At 36.5% G+C, this 22668-nt stretch overlaps 1 protein-coding gene across 6 annotated transcripts in view; it reads right to left on the reverse strand.

Annotated features, from left to right (window-relative positions):
• TCF12 (transcription factor 12) overlaps positions 1-22668 on the reverse strand; it is a 174017-nt gene that overhangs the window by 69258 nt on the left and 82091 nt on the right. For all 6 annotated transcript variants that reach the window (XM_010571773.1, XM_010571774.1, XM_010571772.1 and 3 more), the window contains exon 7: positions 5440-5504. In XM_010571773.1, coding sequence (XP_010570075.1) covers positions 5440-5504 — 65 coding nt within the window. The remainder of the gene's footprint in view (positions 1-5439; positions 5505-22668) is intronic.

Raw genomic sequence — 22668 nt, forward strand, 5'->3', positions numbered from 1 at the left:
GTAATATATATTTCATACTGCATGAAATATAGTAGCATATGTATATATACCATGTACTATATAGAGTAGTATATATTTTATGCAGTATTATATATATAATTTTACATAGACTAAGTTAAATGTATTTAGTAAATATAATCCATAGCTCCTTCCAGCATTCATGTATTCTACAGATCTATCATCAATTAAACTTTTTTCTAAATGGATTTTGTAACATTTAAAGTGTCCCATCATCATATAGAACATACAGATTAGAGAGTTAGAAAAATAGGGTAAATTAAGATACGTCTCCTTATAGAAAGGTTAGACTTTAAACAAAAACTGGTGAATGCCTCTTCAGTTCTTGCCTAACATCCATTACATTTAGCACTCGATTTTATCTCCTTTCTCGTGCATGGGATAGTATGCGGACTTGAAATTATGATGAAGGGAAGGTAAATGTGTTATCTCCGCATGTCAAAAAATCCATAACGTCTATTTTTCATGCATGATTGTTTAGAATTAAAACAGAATATTTAGGGGATAGTCACAAATAATTTACTATCTTCAGCCTACTGATGCCAGTGGGGAGAGACAGACTTTGCCAGGCACATGAGAACAGGCACTGTTAGGCTAAAGGTGTATCCCCCTCTCTCTATGCCAATTAGCTGGGGCACTTACAGGCTCATGGGGGTAAAGTTAGCTTCTGTGAAGACCCACAGAAACAATTGGAAAAATTACTCTAACAGCCACACATGTATTGCACATTTATCTCAATTTCACTTTGAAAATACCACAGATTCCTGGTTTTCTTAGAGCTCAGACCTGTCAAAGCAATATGCAGTGACAGCTGGGTACCTTTTTGATGATATTGGAAATGGGAGTCATACATTCAGTATCTGAAGACTAATCTCATTTCTTTTACAGAAGCTACAGTTCTCAGTATTAAATTACACAAATGTGAAGAAAACCCTTTTTACTACAAGAAGCCTTCTGAAAACTTAATCTATATCTGATTTAAGATTTGTGAAAAGATGCCCTTCCCAAATCTGCTATTACACAGCCCACAGGAATGGTGGAATCCCACACAAAAATCACAAACACACACACACCCCCACACTCCAATCCAAAAACAGAAATAGAGATGTTGTGTCAAGCCATGTAGCATTGCATTTCATTCTGATAGCAAAATATAGTTTTTACATTTCTTCTAAAAGCTGTTGATTCTTTGTTCAGGTAAAAGTTTTTGATACTCATCTAAACCAGCTCTGCATAAGCCTTGACTTGTCATCTTACCCATCCATTTAGAGTCTATATACTGTATGAACATCGGAGAGAAAAAAAAGGCAGTAAGAGTTGGAAAGGTGCAGAATATAGTGAAGACCTGTCAGAACGAGAAGGAGTATGCAGTAAAGTAGAAATAAAGCCAAAAAAGGAAGAGGATTCAGAACTTTATTGCAAAGCACTAGACAAGCACAGGTTTTAATGTAGCACACATACACCATTAACCTCATTAACACTAAACCACATAAAAAACACAGCTTAAGACAAATGCAACTACCTTATTCAACACTGTTACTTGCATGAATGGGCCCAGTCCAAAGTGCTATACTCTAAGATGCTCCTTTTTGGCTTGCTTAAAACACCTAATGGAAATAAAATCTGAAAGTATGCACTACCTCTTTGGTAAAGTATTAATAAATTATTCATATTTACATTCTTGTGACTATATGTTATACCTGAATCACATTTCTTAGTTGCTTAGATTTTTAAGCTACATCGAAAATCAATGACACTTAAACTCCTACAGCCTAAATATAAAGCCTGTAGGTAGCTAACAGTCCATACAAATCACTGCTTAAATAATTTTCTGTAAAGGGTGAGAAGTGACAGTAAGAGTCTTAAAAATTTCAGTTGATAGTGGTCTTAAATTTTCATTCCAGCCCTCTGTAAACTTAATAGGAAGTAAAAATTAAAACTCATCACACATCCACACCAGGTCATTAATGCCATTTACCCCAATGACATATGGAAGGAACTTTGGTAAGAGAAGAACAGGTTAGAGAGTATTTGGAGAAGTCAGGTATTTTCAATTCATCTGTACCCAATAAGATACTCAGAAGACTGGCTCTTGCCATTTGTACAATTTCAGAAACCTTAGCCACTGTTTTTGAAAACTCATGGTTCTGAGAGAGTGCGGAGACTACAAACAAATGAGGTTTGGTTTGTTTGTTTCAGGGAGGAACAAAAGCAGTGGCTTATAATTGCTCAACATTTTAAATTTCTTTTTTTTAGAAGAATACTGGAAAAATAGGCTGCAAATGCCAGAAGATAACAAAGAAGTGATATGTATTCAGCTGGAATAAACTACACAAAACCAATCTCACTTCCTTCTCAGCATAAGAGCTGTTTTAATAAGGCTTTTACTACTTTCACAGGTGAACTAAGGAACCAAGGACAACTAAAACTACTGCTGAATACAGAGCATAGCTGTTGAAAAACAGTAGCTAGGAGTTCATGATCAAAACTAGCTGAACGTATTAACTGAGACTTTGCAGGCATCTGTTTTGGGCATCATTCCACCTCTAAATCAGTGACTTAGATGAAAAATGAAGACCACATTTACTAAATTCACAAAGCAACCCAGAAGGATCTACAAATGCAGTGCAAGCCTGGAATTGAAAACTGCACTGAAATTTAGAGAAGGTAGAAGCAATGTGTTAAAAAGTAAATAGCATTTTTGCATATGGAACCTGTAAACTGAAAAATATAGGCTGAGGAATGACAAGCTGGCCAGCATTACCATAACAAGGTATTGGGAAATTTTAGACCATCACCAATCAAACAAGTATCAAAGATTAGATATTTTTTATGAAAAAAGGCAAATACCACACAGCAAAAAATTAACAGTGTTGCCAGAAAGATCCAGGAAATTTCTTTTTCCCATAATAGTAGGGCTTTAGATGAGGTACTTTACCTAGTTTAAAACACTGGAATTCCCTCAGGTTGTGAACCTACTGGAGAACATCTAGAGCAGAGCATAAGCTTTTCTACCAATATTTCAATCTGAGATAGACCCTGTTACACAGCTGCTATTAAAAACATACCTGCACTATAATCTGCACTAAACACACCAATGTAAAAATTAAATCCATCTATGTCTTATCTTTTCTAAGGACTCCTTATCATCTTAATAATCTACTGCATTTCCAGCCTCTACAGACTTAAAAGATTATAGATTCTTCTCTGTGCCCACTGTCTGTAAGACAACAGTTAGATGCTTTAATTACAATGATATTTAGATAAGGCATCAGGGAATCTTTTTAAGAGTAAGTACATTTAAGTAATGGAAAACAAAACTCAGTGTGGTCATGCAGTCTCCTCCATCTCTAGAGGTTTTTAAGAACTGACTATATGAGCATCTGTCAGAGACAATGCAGCTGATTCTTCATTCGGATTGTCAAAATGACCTCTCAGGATCACTTTTGACCTTCTCTATGATAGCTTTCAAACACTGCAGCTACAATGAGAGCTTATTTCAGGCACTGCCACGGATTTATGAAAAATACAAAACCCCCCCCAAAAGATTCAGAAATCCCACCATGTTCCAAGCTAGCAAATGATTTCAAACGCTGTCAGATTTAACTGATAAAACCAAATTAAAGTACAAAGTGTAACTTATCACATAAATTTAAATTTAATTAAAATTTAATTGAAAGTTAACTCTATGATCATTTTCTATTACCCTGAATATAAAACCAAAACAGATTTACCTACCACAACATTTTTCCCCACATACTAAAAATGTTTAAGAAGGAAGAAACTGTGGGAGAAGAAATAGTAGGAAGCTTATCAAAGGAATAAACTGTATTAGAAGTGATGTTAATAGAAACAAATATGTATAAGATATTAGCTTTAAAATACCTACATGTAAAAAAAATTAATATTAAATGGTACCAGGTATAAACAATTAGGAGATATAAAAGTATTTTCCCAAGTAAGAAGCCAAACAACAAAAATTACATTCATTACTGCAAAGCAAAACAGAATTTTATGTAAAGTTAACAGAAACCCATTTTCCGACACAGAACATCAACTTAATGAAAGAGTAATGTGGAAATTAATTTGCTTCCAAACTAACGTCAAGTTTAAGTTATTATATTTAAATACAGTACCTACGGAGTTATTTGAACAATAGTAATAACACTAATACAATGTTCTACTGTCTAGACTGGCAATGATGTGAAGTCCATAACATGAACTTAAAGAGGTATACTGCTTTTTGTGAGAATATTACTGAAAGCTCACCCCTACAATTACAAATGGGTCTTTGTTTGTCACATCTGTGTTGCAGAGAAGTAGTAAGACTGTGAGATTGATCCTTTCTTAACAGGGGAAGTGATGTTAGGACTGCATTGCCACATGGTGCTGCCCATTCACACTTCCTAAACTACTGGTTAAGAGACTCAAAACCAAGATGTCAAACTCACATGCGAAGTTTTATCCTCCAGGAGAGATGTTCCTAAAAATATCAGTTCAAAGCAAATAGTCTACTGACAGTAAAATTAGAAAAATATTCCTCTTTGAGAAAACAAGCATAACAAATGAATTTCTTAGAATTAAAAACATTATATATTTTTATTTAAATCTCTGTCAACAAATACTGAGTGTAATCAAATGCTAATTATACTTTTTATACACTCAAACTTCCTGTACATTCAAAACAGACTTAAACAATGTTCAATGGAGTATTCTTAATGCTGCTCATTAGAAATAACATGGAAAAAAATATTCACTCTAAAATGAAGATTTAGAGACATAAAAAGAAAGTTTTCATAATTAAAAAACGTATTATCAAGCCCACAAAATAATACAGTATTATACTGGATAACCTAATTGTTAAACGTTGAAAGCGTAGTAAGTTTTCCTTTAAAAATGCACATAATCTCCACCAGGAGTAACAGTTAACTAACAAACTATATTCACCAATTACTGGTATTTTTTGACCCATTATATGTGAAAAATGTGCGTTTCACAGACTAATCCTGATGTTCAGTCAGTACTGGTCTACAATTCTGTTTGCAGACTTGGAGGAATGAATAACTACAAAGGATAAGAAAATTAATTTCACAATGATCTGTAGTTAAGACGTGATACACACAACTGAAGCACATTGCTTAATATGTTCAGACTAGTAACAACCTCCCTTTTACTAAAAACTTAGGACTTCGCACTCATGAGCTACAGAACCAGTTCTACTTGCACATAGCAAAAGTATCCCCTCTAAGCAGATGTATGCAAGTGCAAGGTAATTTGACCACACAGAACCCAGAAAATTTATTCTGCAAATTGTGGAAGACATTCTTGTTTGTTATGTTTGGTAGCCTGACACATTCAAGTAACTTAAACTAAATTTTAGTTAAGATTATTCCATTTGCTTTCAATCATCACTATACTTACTTGACAGCCTGGTAACCCCGTATCTCTACCATACAATGGAAATGGACCTCTATCTGAGGTTTTTCCTATAAAAGAAAGACATTGGAAATTAGGTTCTTTTTAAAATCTGCTAGATATCTGTATCAGTTGTCCTTATAAATGCAATTCAGAAAAATCTGTTAGCATCATAGTGAACTTATAAAAACTAAGTTGCATGAATAAAAGTGGCTTTTATACATCTGTGTTTAACAGCACTACTGTAATAGAGGACATACCTAATCCCATTTCCTACATAACCAATCGGTAAAAAAGAACTACTGCGATTTTTTATTGTTATAAAATATCCCTATCAGTATGTTTACATAAAAAGGGTAAAGGTCCAGCTTCCCTTTCATTATCAATAAGCAAAGGTAGAGACACCTTTAGACATTTCTCCTTCCTACATGAAACTAACACATAGCTGGTATCATCTTAGAAAATGAATATACTAAGCAGTAAAATAAAACCAACAAAACAACATGAAAAGTGAAAAAAACTTCAATTCAGAACAACAAGAAAACCCACACCAAACTTAAACCGTGGCTGAATCATTCATCTCTTGACAATCATCCCTTAAATCCTTAAAAATCCTTTCATTTCATGTACATTCCAGTTGGGTACAAAACTCAAGCAATACAACTGGTCAAGACAGCAAAACAGACTTCTCTCTTCTACCATATATACAATATTTGCCTGTAGGTAGCACATACTGAATATAGTGCCTTATGCAGAGTGGTTGTTCTCTGATGTTGCTATCTGAGGTCACAAGACAGTAGCAATATATTTGTCAATTGCAGAAAAACTACTTAGTGCTGTATTTGTTGGTTATGCCACCAAACTGGCATGTTCATATATTAAAACTTAGTGTGAAAGTTCTCCAGTAAGGCTCAGAAGTTTATCAAGCAACATTTTTTTAAAAAAATCTTGAAGTCTCTGCTGAACAATGTCAAGAATCAGACAGTTATCAAGTATGTGCATAACAAAACACCAAGTGCCTATGCCTGCCCCAGTTATGACACAGTTAGAACTATGAAACACCCCATAACACCACTCAGAGTATTATCCAAAGGTAAGCAGTAATAAGCCATGATACCTATCTATTTGAAAATGAATGTCATCTTACACAACTAGGCATTCCCTTTTGTAAACAATGCATGTGTCATCCAGCCCTCATAAGAAGAAAAAGTAGCCTTTCTTATACATTCCCATTTCAGTGATAAATAGCTCCATGCTATTGCAATTGCACTTCTAAAACAGTACTTCCTTTGGTTTTTCTCTTTTTTTCCTCTTATTACCAAAAATCCCTAAATGTCATTTTGTAAGAGGAAAAACTGAAGTATGCTTATTGTTCATTTAAAAAGTGCATCTTGTATGAGCAGAGAGGAAGAGGAAGTTTGAATCTCTTGGAACAACATCTCTGCAAGATTATCATCCTGATAACTATGGGTAGTCCAGTCAACAATAGTTTGCTTGAAAAATGGCAGCTCTGCTGTAACAAAGGGAGGAAGAAAGTTAACATTTTTCTGCTGAAGCAATTTGCCTCTAACAGCTATTGGGCACCAAGCAAATAAAATACCTAGCATGCAAAATTATATGAAGTAGGATGAATCATGCTGTTCATATTAAACCAGACTCAGCATTTTCTTTCCAGAAAATGAGAATCTTATACCACATGATAAACAACTTCAACTGAAGTATGCAGTATTTCAGGCAGGCTTTAAAACAAATATTTGTACAAGAGTCAATTACAGAGACTAGAAAAATTATGATTTAAATTATGGTTTGTGTAGCAAGCAAAAAATTGTTAGATAAGAATGCATAAAATCATGTTATTTAAATGTTATCACTTAAAAAGTTTGGCAGGTTCATACTAAAGGAAAAAAGCTGACTAAGCTAGCCCAATCTATACTAAATTTGGTTCTAAGAAATGATCAAGAAAAGTCAAGGCTGCCTGACATTGCACTGCCTAAATATTTATCAAGAATTAGAACTGGATTAACTTAATATTTAACCTGTGTTCTAACGGCCAGGCTTTTCAATGAAGGGTTTGGAAAGCAACCTAGGATCAAGTACAAGATGGTGCCTTTTGTATAGAGAGTCTCCCAAACACATTCCCACAGCAAACACTTAGATACGACTCTCAAACCTGCAGTAGTTTCACAATGTTAAAGGTACACATTTTTAAACAACAACAAAAAAAATCAACAGGCACACACTACAGAAACACACATTGAGCCCACACGCGAGTCCTGTTCCTGGTTCTGTCTTGTACTGTGGAAGCACACACTGTTGTGCCTTTTGCAAGACTGGAGCACTGTGCGAGCAGCACGATCTTCACATTCACATAGCAGAAGGACAGGGGAGAGAAGGTGAGCTGTCCCAGGCACCGCTAGAGCACATCTGTTACGCTGCTCGTGAGAGAAGAGGAAGGACTCCATCAACAGGCCCTGGAGCTTCACTGACACTACACTGAAAGGTTTCCCAGCATCCTGCTGTCTGGCAGTATCACGTGATGGTTTCACTATCAACACAATGGAAAAGTGAAAGAGTATTGACTACAAATCGCCTGTTGTCATTTCAACACACTTCAGCTGCTCCAGTCTAGGCACAATGCTATTCTCACTATTTAAAGCCTTGTAAGAAAACATCAGGGGTAGTGTTTACTTATCAATAGAAAGAGAAAATACTTATCAACTACTCCATGTAGTAAGTGAGTCAAGTACTTGAAAGGCGGGTAATGTCAAGTTTGAGAAGACTTCCTCATTGGTTTAACAAATAGGTAGGTCCCATACATAATGTCTGATCAATGCTCCGGCAGTCTCTGGCATCCAATAAAGTTCAAACACGTAGCCAAATATATCAAAGCATAATGCGTTTGGTGGTTTTTAGCTTATCAAATACCTTTCTTAATTACTTAGATTCTCTACAGATTGACAGAAGAGCATAAAAATGTAGAGGTTACTGTAAAAAACAAACTTATTGGAACATGAGTGCGTATGAGCATGCAAATGTCAGAAATACAGTGACACTGAAAGCCAAAGCAGACCCTGAAATGTCTTGCAGGTTTACCCCACAAGATCTGCTGTTGAGTATGTGATACCCTCTGTCTGATCATGCCCTCTCCACCCTCTGTCAAGAGGGTCTTGTCTCAGTCAGTGCTCACTGCACAGATGGAAATATTATCTTTTTTTGTTATAACTGGAAATTCAGAAACATTAATGCTCAGCATTAAGGGGACATGAGGAAACTCACTACGGCACCCAACATTAATTGGAAGGAGAGGGGTATGCAAAAACACTATTAAATGACAAAATCCTCATTGAATGTTTTCATTTGCACAGGTTTGTGTAAACATGGCTGTAAGGTAGTGTGTAGACATACCAGCTGGCAAGGTAAAGTAATGCCCAAGTGAAATTTATTTCCTCTTCAGATCCTATTTTATTTTCACAAAATATTCATGAGAAGTAAAGCAACTTTAGCCAGTTTTCTCAGTCCCAACACTTCCCATCAGACCTGTGCAGAAGGACTTCCTACACAAAGCAATTGTGAATCATCAGCTCCTTGATCACCTTTATCATGTACCTCCTGACTCATGTTTCAAAAGTTATATGCTGTTTTTTTAGAAACAAATCTATGCCTTACTTACAAAGTAGCATCATGGAAAACTTTCTTCAGGTTATATTTCAGTGGCTCTATATCCCAGAGTTTTGTCTTCCAAATGGATTTGAACTAAAGCAATGGACATTTAAAAATCATAGAATCATGTAGGTTGGAAAAGACCTTCAAGATCATTGAGTCCAACCATCATCCATGCCCACTAAACCCATGTCCTGAAGTGCCTTGCCTACATGCTTTTTTAATACCTCCAGGAATGGTGGCTCCACCACTTCCCTGGGCAGCCCATTCCAATGCCTGACAACCCTTTCAGCGAAGAATTTTTTCCTAATATCCAAACTAAACCTCCCCTGCCTCAACTTGAGGCCATTTCCTCTCATCCTATCTCCAGCCACCTGACAGAAGAGGCCAGCACCCACCTCACTACGACCTCCTTTCAGGTAGTTGTAGAAAGCGATAAGGTCTCCCCTCAGCCTCCTTTTCTCCAGACTAAACAAGTCCAGTTCCCTCAGCCGCTCCTCATAAGACTTGTGCTCCAGGCTCCTCACCAGCTTGGTTGCCCTTCTCTGACATGCTCCAACACCTCAATGTCTTTCCTATAGTGAGGGGCCCAAAACTGAACACAGGTGCAGCCTCACCAGTGCCAAATACAGGGGAACAATCACCTCCTTGCTCCTGCTGGCCACACTAAAATAAAATGATTGAGTTGGATATATACAGAATGTTAAATCTGCACTGATCAACTCACAAGGCATTTGAATCTTTTAATAACTTGGAATAAGTTTGGGTTGTTTTTTTTTTTTTTTAAGTAAGTTTCACGTGTTTTCATTAACAAAAACTTTAATGACCTAATTGCTGTCTAACAGGCTTAAAGCCCAAGGACTACAGAGTTAAAAGAAACTCAGCCAAGAAAATCCCACCAAGCATTTTGAACCGCAAGTACTTCCTAACTTCATAAACTTAAAACCTTGAAACATTCTGTACCAATTCAAACTTTAATAAGCATTTAGTAAATAATTATTTTTCTCTTGCAACTGCTTGTCTAAATATGATATGCTCACAACTTAATATAGCTTTTGAATACTACACAAGGAATTGTATTCCATAATAAATCTATCTGTATAACAGCTGTGCAGCCTAAATACTCTTAACACAGAATGAACTGAAACAGCAAGATGCAAAGCGATAGTGAGCTGAAAACTGCACTACATTAACTCAGTAGTTGAGGACTACTTCAGTGAATGTGCTATAAATGCCTGCCAGTAGTAAAACAGCCTTTTCCCACTGCTTCTAGATAATGCTTGGTTTATGAGAGGATGACAGAACATAACTGCAAAAAATTACTTCAATTCCCACAGAATTAACCCTTTATAAACTAAAGATCTTTCTATGCATTGATAAAAATTTATTTGGTTGGCAATATGGAAAGCACCAACATTTTTTTAATGAAGCAATATTTATCATCCAGTATGAATACTACAGTGACCACAGCTGGCAGCTGCTCTGTTTGTCAGACATGAAGTATGTCTGCCCTACTTGCACAGAGAATCATCTTTCAGTGAATCTTGAAGCATGTTTTTACAGTTCCTAATCATCATTTCATCATTGATAACACTGTTAACCAGTCACAACAGATAGCCTACCCAAAAGTTAGTTTATAACAAAACATTGGTGATACCTTTGAGAATTTAAAAAGTTATTAAACTGGTGTTGGTAGATGTGGCTAGCAGTCAATTTTTACACTGTTTTCTCCCCATCCACATCCAGTAACAAAGTATCCAGCAACAAAATACCCGTCTCTTGTTACCCACAGAATTAACACATTCAAATAATTTTTCATATGCAGACCCAATACGACAAGGAACAAGCTGCACAAGCTATACTTACAGGTGCATGTGGATGATGCAAGAAAAACATCCAACAAAGTAAACATTCTTCTACAACTCTTAATATCACTTTCCAACTTATCACAAAGTAGAAAGAAAGTACGCAAATTTTATAGAATAACATCCTTGCTGCCTCCAGTACAGGTCCATTCATTACCTTTTCAAATTTTGTTGGTGTTAAAAATTCTTATTCAGCAATTATTCAGTACAGTGAAAAAATTTACATTTGATTAAAATGGAAAACCAGCTCTGCTCCTTGGATTTGGTGTGCTGCTGCCTTCTTAGAGGCAAGACTGACTGACACATGCAGCCATAAAAGTTTTACTACATATCTAGACATTTCCCACAGCACTGGAGGAATAATTTCTTCCTCTTCTACTGCTGTATAGGCCTACTCATTAATACAGGCTGTCACAGTTTTAATATCTGTCTTATACCTACAATCTTACCTCTAATATTTTAAAGGTACATAATACCCATGTGTATATATTGTGAATACATGTAAAAATATTACGCACGTTTTTCCTTTTAATAATGGTGACCAAAACACATGGAAATGAAACAGAGAAGCAACACAATTTGAAGAAAGTGCATAAAACAAATGACCTCCTATTCTCTTCACAACAATTTGTTTAAGTATTATTGGCTAACGTGTGCCAAGCACGCTGCTGGCTACACTGAGGATGTTTAACAAGCCAGTGCCAAGAAGTGCAGCTGCTGGACTTGCAGCACCCTCCTCCTGTTCATCCCAAGCCAAATTACTCACTCAGCTACGAACAATGAAGCAGCAACACAGGAAAATGCCAAGTGCAAGTGAGATTAGTGATAAACTACAGGATCCCTACAGAGGTCAGTGATTAGCAGGTCCCCAGTTGTAATCACTTTCCCAACCTAGCCTTTATCTCACCATACGCTCCATCTTAGCTCAGTCTTCTTCTGACTGCAAGCAGCTTCCCAATCAATAACCCTTGAAGTCTTGCAAACTTATCGACACTGTCTTATCTTTTAATAAAGCAGTCAAACCTACATACCATGGATTGTCTGCAAACTCCTAAACCAAATTTTGAACCTTAAGATTAATAAGCGATTCATACCTAACAAAATCACATTACTGGAAAATTTTGTTATAAAGTAACAGAACAAAAGAAAAAAAAATACAAACATATTTAACCAGGAATGCCATGCCCAAGTGATGATCAGCAATGCAGTCTATACAGGTAATCATAAGAATGTTGGCCTATGTGTTCTTGAAAAACAGATAAGGAAATGGTATGTACAGACTGTGACTAATGGGAAAAAAACAAACCCAAACACCAACATTCTTTTAGATATTCCCCCCGCCCCCCCCATGCTGTGCCATCTTCTAAAACCAATTTTCCCAGACAGGAGAAGAAAAGGTTTAGCAAAGCTTGATTTTAATACTACAGATTTGCCCCCTACTTCTTTGCTCAAAATTCTGAAAGACCATGATCCTACAAGAACAACTCTAATAATCTGCAAGAAGTAAAAGATTATGATTTTGAATGAGATTTATGGGATTTAACTGTCCAGTTTCAGGTCTGCCAGAATTCTCCATGCCATAAATTCTCATTTGTAAGACAGCATTATACTTCTGCTATCTAGCCCTAGTACTTATTTGTCTTATTTGGAGCAAAAACTGTTTTTCATATGTAAATGATGCAAAATGTAGAAATTCTGAACCTGGAATTAACTGGAATCAACTTCCCATTATAACTGTTGCAATTTAGGAATGATGCTTTAGACAACAAATACTGAATTATTGCTTTTGTTGACATTTGGACAGGATCATCTGGAAAAAACCTTTTTTTTTCATTGTGCTTTCCAAAGATTAGAAAAGTTCAGAAGTCCTTCTATACTTATAGTTGTGTGGGCATTTGCAGGTGTCTTCCACTGTAAGAATTCTACTGATTGAACTGACCAAGCAATAAATCTAAAGAGTACATTAAGATGTTAAACACAGAAGTCAAGGGATTTCTCACAACTTCTTTAACACAATATTTTAAAAAGAAATAATGTCAGTGCGTGAAGTGGTATTAAAGAACCTGCTTCCCAAAGACATGCCTTTGACACTTTCATCCCACTGATTTGTAAGTACTTCTAAGAAAAGATGGAATATTTTGTCAGTTTGCAGAGCACTGCACAGATCTTGTGCTATAAAAACAATTTATTAATGCTCTTTATGTACTTCAAATACACAGGAGGTAGGGGTGGACTAAATTCCACATTATATTTGGATTGACCCTATGAACTTGTAATTTATATGCTCATGTCAAACGAAGAACATTTCTATTCCATCAGTGGCTGATCCATGAAGGCTACTTCCTCAGTACTATTCCTGTCCCTCCACTTACCAGGCTTATACTGCACTAAGTAACAAATCAAATGTTTGCAAGGCTAAAAGGGACTGAAGTCTCAGCAGGAAGATGCACATGAATAACTGAAGGCAAGGGGAAAAGAGGGAGTACAAATCTCTTAGATGAAGAAAGACCTTTCTTCTCCTCCTCCCCCAAGCATATGTGGGCAAGTATCCGTGAACCAAATAATTCTTGAATAGCTGTTTAGTGTATTTAGTTTCAATTCTCCACTACTACATCTACCCTAGGCTAACCTTACCATAAATAACGTTACCACTCTATTAAACCATTCATGTGTGCTATACATAGACAGAACATCCAGTGGGAGAAACACACTAAAAATTACTACACTAAAAATATACTAAAAATGAGGGAAATTGGGGATGTACACTATCCAGAAGACAATAACCAAACTGAGTATGCATATGAATACACCACACACACGTTCCACACTGGTGACAAGAAGACATTTTATTGCATGCATTTACCCACCTCACTTATCCACCCCATGCATTTCTAGAGTATCCAAGTGTCTTCACTTTGACTATTAAAATATTTCTCCCTTTGCCATCTTCCTCATCTCATCCCCAAGGGATTTAGTTAAAATTTTCAAGCAACTAACAAAGTTGCTACTTACATTACAACTAACTTGAAAAGCATCCCTTGCTCTCCTGGTGAGAATTTGTCCCAGATCTAAGGACAAACATTACTCAGCTCCTATCAGTGACTTTGAACATCAAGTACATTCTTAAGTCTGAAGTCAAGAGGTTTTTATAATTGGAAATTAATAGAAAATCCACACTTTACAACAGAATGCTACACCTGTTTCCAATTAAAAGATTATTTTGGTGACACTACTTACTACAAATTGCTAAACTACTTTTTAAAAATATATATATATAATTATATAAAATCTTAAAAATAATTACAATCGTACTCTGTTGTACACAAGTTTTGACAGTTCTCATTTGGATGACTTGCATAACTTATTCGAGCTTCACCCTTCACAGGCAATACAGCCAACCCAACTGCACAGAAATAGAAGTTTGCAAATCAGGTATTCCCAAACTGTGGTCTCCAGACTAGCAGTAGCTGTTAGACTGAACAAACAAACAAATAAACAAAAAAACCCACAAAACACACCCAAAACAAAACACAGAAAACCAAACACCAAAACCCCATTAGAAGCTAAAACAGATTTCAGAAGAAAACAAAACATGTTAAGTGTTTTCCCAGTATTACTGCTTCAGGAGAACAATTTCTGCGGACACCACAGAGTAACCAAATTATCTGTTAAAACAGGAGGGGAAATCCTCACAATACAGTGCCTGAAAGGAGCCATCTCCTGTTCAGGGGCTGAAAACTCCTAACTATACACATGCACTGCATGCAAGCACACCGAGCCAAAAGAAGGTGAAACAAAAAAACCATTAAAAATAGTTAAATAATCTAAATTAATACAAAGCACCTAAAATGCTAAGAGCTTAAAACAGGTGCTCTTATTTCAGTATAAAACCAGTATTTACAGTAAGGGACTTTAGATTGTCCAGAAATTGAAAGCAATCCTACCAAGCCCCAAAACATTGAAGATAATTGCGCAAGAAAGCATCACTGTGTTGCAGAAAGGCAAACTGGTATTGCAGCTATACAGAGGATGGACTTTTAGCTGTCTACTAAAAAAACACTCAAAAACATAGATCTCTCTAAACCATCCCCTCATCTGTATGTACCCCACGTCTCCATACATTTATGAAAACTGCTACCCTACTGCAAAGGCACCTGAAGGATGAATACTGTTTTTTTCTACAGTCATATTCCCCCCCAAAAAACCAAAAAAACAACAAAAAAACACCAAAACCATTGCAAAGGAAAAGACACGTTCACTGTTTATTTTGAGAGGTGAGACAAGTGGCATTCTTGATAAAGGAAAAAAGTCTTCATAAGAGATCATAACAGTCGTGGGAACATGACTGAGGAAACATTAACAATAACATCCCAGGTCCAGACATAGTCAAGGTGAATGTAACTCTCAGATTTAAAAACACCAAGGAACATGGTGTGCTGTACAATGAACTAAAGAATAAAACTTCATATATCAATAAATACTACCTCTCTGCTTGGCTACCCATGCTTTCCAGAGGTATCACTATGCTGCTTTAAATGACCTAAAGCAGATGAGGAAAACACTCTTCCTCAGCATGTTAAGAACAGAAGGAATACATATGGCAATGTTGGTAATTATTTTATAGAAATGATAACATGAGTAAGAATGATGAAATATTTCAACGGCAAGGAAGATGTAAAAGCAATTGCTAACATTCTGCACTTCTGCATCAGCAGGTCTAGGTAACCTGACTCCAAAAGGTTTAAAAAAAAAATATGTATATTTTTAATATACATATAAACCAAGGTGTTTTCTCAGATATTAACACTGATTTTTACTTAATCTTAGAATACTCAGGAAGTGCAAGATCTCTGGAAGAAAGTTCATTTTGTACAATATTTAAAATAAGCAAATAGGATTACACAAATAATTTATTCCTCTGATAGCAAATCATAAATAATGAAACCACCAAAATAGAATTTTATTAATAAAGGATTAAGTAGGTTAATGATAATGCTAGTCAACCTGAATTTATGGGGAAGGTGTCTTTTTAAACTGTAAGCTGGCAGAGTACACTATCAATGTAGCCAACTCTTATAAGGTACGTGCCTTCGACAAAAAAACTGGATGACTTTTAAAAGAATAATTTAAAGGAATAATCTAATTACTCTTTTAAAATTATAATGCATTAAAGGAGTAAAAGCCAGGCACCAGACAAGGTTTTAAAATGCAACTATAAGCAGAGGATCATCACTGAATATTTTTCCATGACATCAACATGACTCAAAACTTGCCCCTAGATTTAGTCTTTCCCCCCCCCCCCCCCCCCCCCCCCCCTTTTAAATCATCAAGTTGGCAATCTAAATGTGTTACTGGAAATTCAGAGCTTGTTGGCAGATTGAAACAACTGAAGACAGGTCACTGATGTGGAGCACTGTGAACTGCATGTAAGAAAGCAAGCTGCCTTTTTATTCAGGCAAGTGCAAAAAGATGCCTGCAGGACTGAGACAAGGCCCTACAGCCTCCTGTTCTTTAACTAGATTTATCCTAAGGAGGAAGGTAGCAGTTATGGAAACTTTCTGTGGTCCACTATTACCCTGACCTTTCCTGTTGGCCAGTCTCAGCAGCTCTGCAAGAGGCACACCAGCCTTTGCAAATCCCACAGGGAATCTCCCCAGGCATTGAATAGGAAAGCCCAAATGTCTACTGCTGGGGTTACAAACACATGGTTACAGTACCTGAAAGTATTGCAAAGTGAAAAATCCTCCTTCTAAGCCTAAACAGTATTAAAGAGTGAAAGTAAAAATAACGTGGACTTTGTATCTTTTTATCTGTTTTACCTGCTTGTACTTCAATTCCCTGCACTAGAGAATGGGAACTGTGCAGCTTGCCTATTATTATAAGAGCCTTTTATACACAAACTAGGATTAATTTCAAAGACACTTTCCCATTTCATATCAAGCCCTTATCTCTGCTGTAAGCCCTCAACTACACATTACTCCTTGATACTAAACAGTCATAAACACTTATAAAAAAGGCTTTTCTTGATCCTGCTCTCTCTTGAGTTACTCATCTAAGCCTCAGCACCTCAAGCACCTATTTTACTTCTCATGCAGTTGCTTTTCAACCTAAACTTATGTTTTTATCAATCTCCCTGCATCTATAATTTTGTCATTACCAACTACACAGTGTATATGGAACCCGTCCTGCTTAATGTCTTTATCAGTAGCATGGAGAAGAAGACGGAGTGCACCCTAAAAAAGTTTGCAAAAGACCCCAATTTGGGAGATGCAGTTAGTATACTTGAAGGCAGGACCACCATTCAGAGGAACGTAGACAACCTAGATGATTGGGCCAACAGGAACCTCATAAAATTCAACCATAACAAAAGTAAAGTCCTGCACCTGGGATAGACTAACACCTTGTAACGGTGCAGGTTGGGGACCAAGTCTGCTGAGAAGGACCGGTGGTCTTGAAAGGCAAGCTGCACATGAGACAGCAGGTGGGAGTGATTATCCGCATCTACTCAGCACTCATTACACCATATCTAAAATATTGCATGTAATTTTGGATCCCCCAATTAAAACAACAACAACAACAAAAACCCGAACAAACAAAACCCCCACTAACAAACAAACAATGAAACAAACAAAACTAAGCTAGAGAGCAATACGGTCAACAGGAAGATTCCCACTGCTTTCACTGGACATTGAAGGAGGCCTCACAACGAGGCATCCCTTCTTTTAATTGGTATCACATCCATTCCAGAATCCTGGATTCTGAAATCCTGCAACTGGCAATTTTCCCTCCAACTTCCTGTCACTCAGGTCAAATCACTTCTGCTCCTCCAATTTCTTTTCTCAGTTTCCTTTTTTTTTTCCACAGTGGGGCAATGACTTTATAAATCTACTTCTGTATTAGTTTCTCTTTACCGCTTACGCTCAGATCTCATACTTATTCCCCCCCCCAACATTAAAATTTAAGCAAAACAAATATAAACTTTCCAATTCAACTGAATTAATTATTCTTTACATACTGGCTCTGCAAAAATGCTCATGCATTTAAAAAAAAACCCACACTATTTATTCCATACCATCTTTGCTTCTCTGCCCCTGAGAGCACTCTCTTGGATACTTGGTCTCTGCAGTGAGTTTTATGATTTTTGCTATGCTGCATGAAGCAGTAAATGATACTGAATGATGACCAAAACTATTCCATTTTGAGCAAACCATTTGAAGAAAGGTAATAAAAAGGATTAAGACTGCTATTGAAATGTATGGACCTCTCAATTTTTAGATTAAAAATTGCACAGTAAAGTAAAACATCGAATCATTGTAGGAGTTCCATGCTACAGTTGTATCTTAAAACTCTCACTCCTTCTATGTTATGTTAATTCACATGTATATTCTAATAGAAAAACAAAGTAGTACTGAGGTGATTTAAACTGTTGTACTTTTAGGGTTATATTCACAAAGTCTATTTTAAGAACTGCTTTGGAAGCAACTGATGTTTTATGCAGTGAACTGCTATTTTCCCAGATGAATAGAATATCCATTCTTTGCCTCACAGTTTCCATGACACTAAAAACAAAACATTCATCGGCACCAACTCAGTGTTTGATGGTAAATGCAGCTGCAGCTCACAACAGCTCGCAGTGTACCTCAGCCCGCCTCAGCTGAACAGAGGCACTGTATTTCCCCAATGCAATTTCATTGTTTTACAGACAAGCCCTTTCTTGCCAAACTCAAAACATTTCAAACGCTGCTGGTGTTCTGTCTTGAAATGAAAAGTTATTCAGTTCTGCAAGTAATGATACTAAAGCAAAGTCTTCCAAATTACTGAACAAAGTACATAACCAGAAACAAGACTTTAGTAACAGTAGCATTTGCCCCCAGAGTTATGAAGAAATTTTTGGCCAAAGAATATCAAACTTTGCTCCCTGTTAGAACTCCAACCCACTTGCTTCAAGTAAGTTGTTGAAGAAAAATATTACAGGGACCATTTTAAAACTGGTAAATGGAGAAAGTCATATGGCAATTCAGAGACAAGGAACAGCACTCAGCTTTCAGTGCTACTTCTCTCCCCAAAAGGAGCATTTAAAGCACAACACCTCTCTCTAGAACGAAAGATACCATGAGAGACAGTCTTCTGCTTTAGGGGAAGATGAAAGACTCCTATTAGCTAATAACTCACCTTCTCACACTGGTCAGCACACCACTGTTTCACACACCTTGACTTAATCACATTGGTCTGATTCTAAAAGCCATGTTGAAAACAGGACCTAAACAATACTCCACACTTATTAGAAGCATTTTTAGTCAACAATTCAGTAAAGCAACTAAACGCATATGTACTTACAAGTATATGAATGAACTAAATTCAGCAGGGACTGCTCATGTAATTTAAACTATACACTTAGGAGAATAATGGTGGACTGCAGACCGATTACAGAGAAATTTGACAAAGAAGGATGTGTCATCTCAGTCTATTCTTAATGTGGTTTTTAAAAAATTTAAAAATACCTGAAAATATTGAAAATGTAACATGTCAATAATAACCACTTTGCAACTTCAGGGAAATGCTATGTTGATCTAGAAACTAATTTATTTAAATTACACAGACTGAAATCCATTTCTGGATTTGCCATAAAATACAGCAATAATACACCCTCTCCCAGCAAAGAAACAAAGTCCTGGCTCACAGCATGCATATGTTTAAGGACAAGAAAGGAGACATAAACATCCAAATTTAACTACTGAAGGATCACGAAGATAATTTTCCAAGAAGAGTTTGAAATGGAGGAGAGTTGTTGGCACATTTTCAGGTCTTTCAGGGCGCTCCCCTTACTCTGTAGCTCTTGCAGCCCCTCCTGCCTTTGCTGTTACCAAGTACTGCACTGCTCGCCACTCTGCCCAGCTGCTGCTGTGGTGAGAGCTCCCCCTCCTGTTTTAATGTACTCCAATCACGCTGAAGATTGAGCTACCCACATATGTAGCGATCAAATCTATCTATGGCGTTGTAAGAAATGTCTACATCATTCCAAAAATAATCAGATGGGAAATATAACCTCAAGGCATTTCCTTATACCAAAATGGAACAAGACTGCCCTTCCAACCAAGTTCCTTTAAAATACAGCTCATGAAAGAAAAACATTAATCCAAAGACTGCAGCAATATTTATTAATAAATCATCAGCAAAACAAAAATAAAAAATTCATTGCTCTTTATACCCAAACCACTGACTTCAACTTGAGATTCAGCAGACCCTTCAGGATCAAAGAGTGTTACAGCGGCTTACTGTCAGAGGCCAGTGGAATTTGCTTTCAAGCATTACTCTTAATAAATTTCTATTGATGGCCTTTCTACTGACAACCTACTGGACTTTTATAACATCCTTACACTAAGCCATTAACAAGACTGGAACATCAGTGCGCTCCCCACAGGCCACTACAGATTACAAGATCAGAAAAAAGTGAAGCCTGCTTTTGTAGCTTTTCTAGGAGCTGAATAAAAACTACACACACACACAAAAAAGAAACTTTCTTATTGCCAACACAGCACTTACACATTCACAGAATACTACTAACAGGAGTGTAATGTATGTTGCAAGTAGTCATCACTGTAACCTAGGAAGAACATTCATATTATTTTGCAAATACTGTACTGCAGAAGTTCCTTGGCAGGTCAGTAAATGCTGATACAGGACAAAAATGCTATCTTCAAAATTTCAATTTTATTAAGTGTTTGCTGAGGTTTTTGACTCTGATTTTCCTTCTGAAGCCAAAAAGGAGACAAGAAGTCCAGAAGCTGGTAGAAATAGTCAGCTCCCCTTACAGTTCCTGGAAAGAATTTTCTTATCTACAGATTTAAATTCTTCAAGTTTATTGCAACAATGGTGCACATTTCCCTATCCTAGTGTTTCCCAAACAGCGGACAATAAATTAGAGAGAGCCACCAGCTGACTGCCATAGTAGATATGATGTGGTTCTTCCTCTACTTCAAATACAGAGCAAGTTTTATTACAAATGTTAAAGATGTATCATGTGTTTTCCTGAGACTGTCTTTTTACAACTACAGTGGCAGTAGCAAATAAGGGGCTCATAGTAAGAATATAAGCAACAATGTCCTTAAGTCCATAGTAAACTCCCACCTGGCTGTGATTATCACACATACAGCCTGGTATGCAGGGGGAAGACGAATGAACCCAGAGAAGCTCTTTAAGTATTATTTGCAGGATGAAAACATGAAAAAAAACCCAAAACAGATTCTTCATAGGTCAACAGTTAGTGATCCTTTCTATTACTCCCTTTTCAAAAGAAGATTCTTTCTAGCTGTTTACTTTCTGAAACTTTGGATAATGATTAGAGATTCTAAATTGGGATGTCAACCTATGAAGTCAGCAATGGGGGAGGGAGACTGGACAGACAAATAGTATCTATTGTAATCACAACCAGTATCCCTCTTCCCCAACTATGAACCATGTCTTCTCCATCTGCTCAGGTACTTACCTCAACAGCTAATTAAAAAAATTAACAAATTCATATCCATGTGATAGTGGCTTGAAGAAAAAAAATAAATTTATGGCAGCTGTTTTGGATAAGGAAGGTCAAGATTTCCAGAGTCTCAAAAAACTAGTGTTTTAAAAGAATCTCCAAACCTGATATCTAAAAGATGTCTGCTTTTCCTGCTTTTCAGGTAAGCAAAGCACCCAGTTTTATTTGGAGTACAACTCAATCACAAGTGTACAGGAATGCTGAAGCCATCTCATGTAGCTCTATTTGAAATCCTAAATATGGATTTATGGCCCTGATCCTTCAAACGGCTACATACATGCTTAATGGGATTATGCGTGCTTAAAGTCTGTTGGATGTAGAAGTATTTGTAAAATTAGGACTTACCTTGGGCACGCAGATCATTCAGTAGGACGCATTAGATTTATACTGACTTTTGTTACACTCTAAGACATTTGGACACTTCCCACTATATCAGGCAACCACTGAAGTAACAAATTAAACTATTTCAGCAGTATTTTACTTCCTTATATTACAAAAAGCTTATAAGGATTATTTTTTTCCTAAAAGAAAACAGGGTACATCAGAGCATTACCAAAGCATCAGAATGCTAATTAAGTGGTCATTTTGCTTAAGATAAAAAAGTCATGATAATTAAGTAAAAGTCAGAGATTTGTTTCAAATAGCTTTTTCCACACTATCCTAGAACATTATTTCTCAAACTGGAGCTATACTGAAATATTTTGAAAAGTGAAACCACTTGAGACATTATTTGAAAAATCTTGTGTGTGTATAAGTAAAAACACTTCACCTATGTTTCAGTGTATCCAAAACAGTTCAGCCACATATATACACAGTTTCACTGAGATTTTTCTTCCCTGAATAAGACCCATTCTTTGTTTACTACTTTTTAATTCTTTTTTTAAAAGTCTTTTTTTTTCCAATTACAGGCAGGAAATAAAAAGAAATGCAACTCTTTTATGTAAAGTAAATCCATCTGGATGTTTGCTGCATCCTATATTATAAACTTGTGATCCCCAACCAGAATGAGTTATAGTGAAGCTGCAGGCAAAATTGTCTCCATATACCACAATCCATTATCCCTGTCAAGTTAATGTTCCATGTTGAGCCATATGGCGTGGGTACACACTCAACAAAGGAAATTCCTTAAACTTGTTATAATCAGCACTTACAGTCATCCAGAAAAACTGACATAAACAG

This window comes from Haliaeetus leucocephalus, unplaced genomic scaffold (genome assembly GCF_000737465.1).
Source record: "Haliaeetus leucocephalus isolate CR32 unplaced genomic scaffold, Haliaeetus_leucocephalus-4.0 Scaffold339, whole genome shotgun sequence".
Taxonomy (NCBI): Eukaryota; Metazoa; Chordata; class Aves; order Accipitriformes; family Accipitridae; genus Haliaeetus; species Haliaeetus leucocephalus.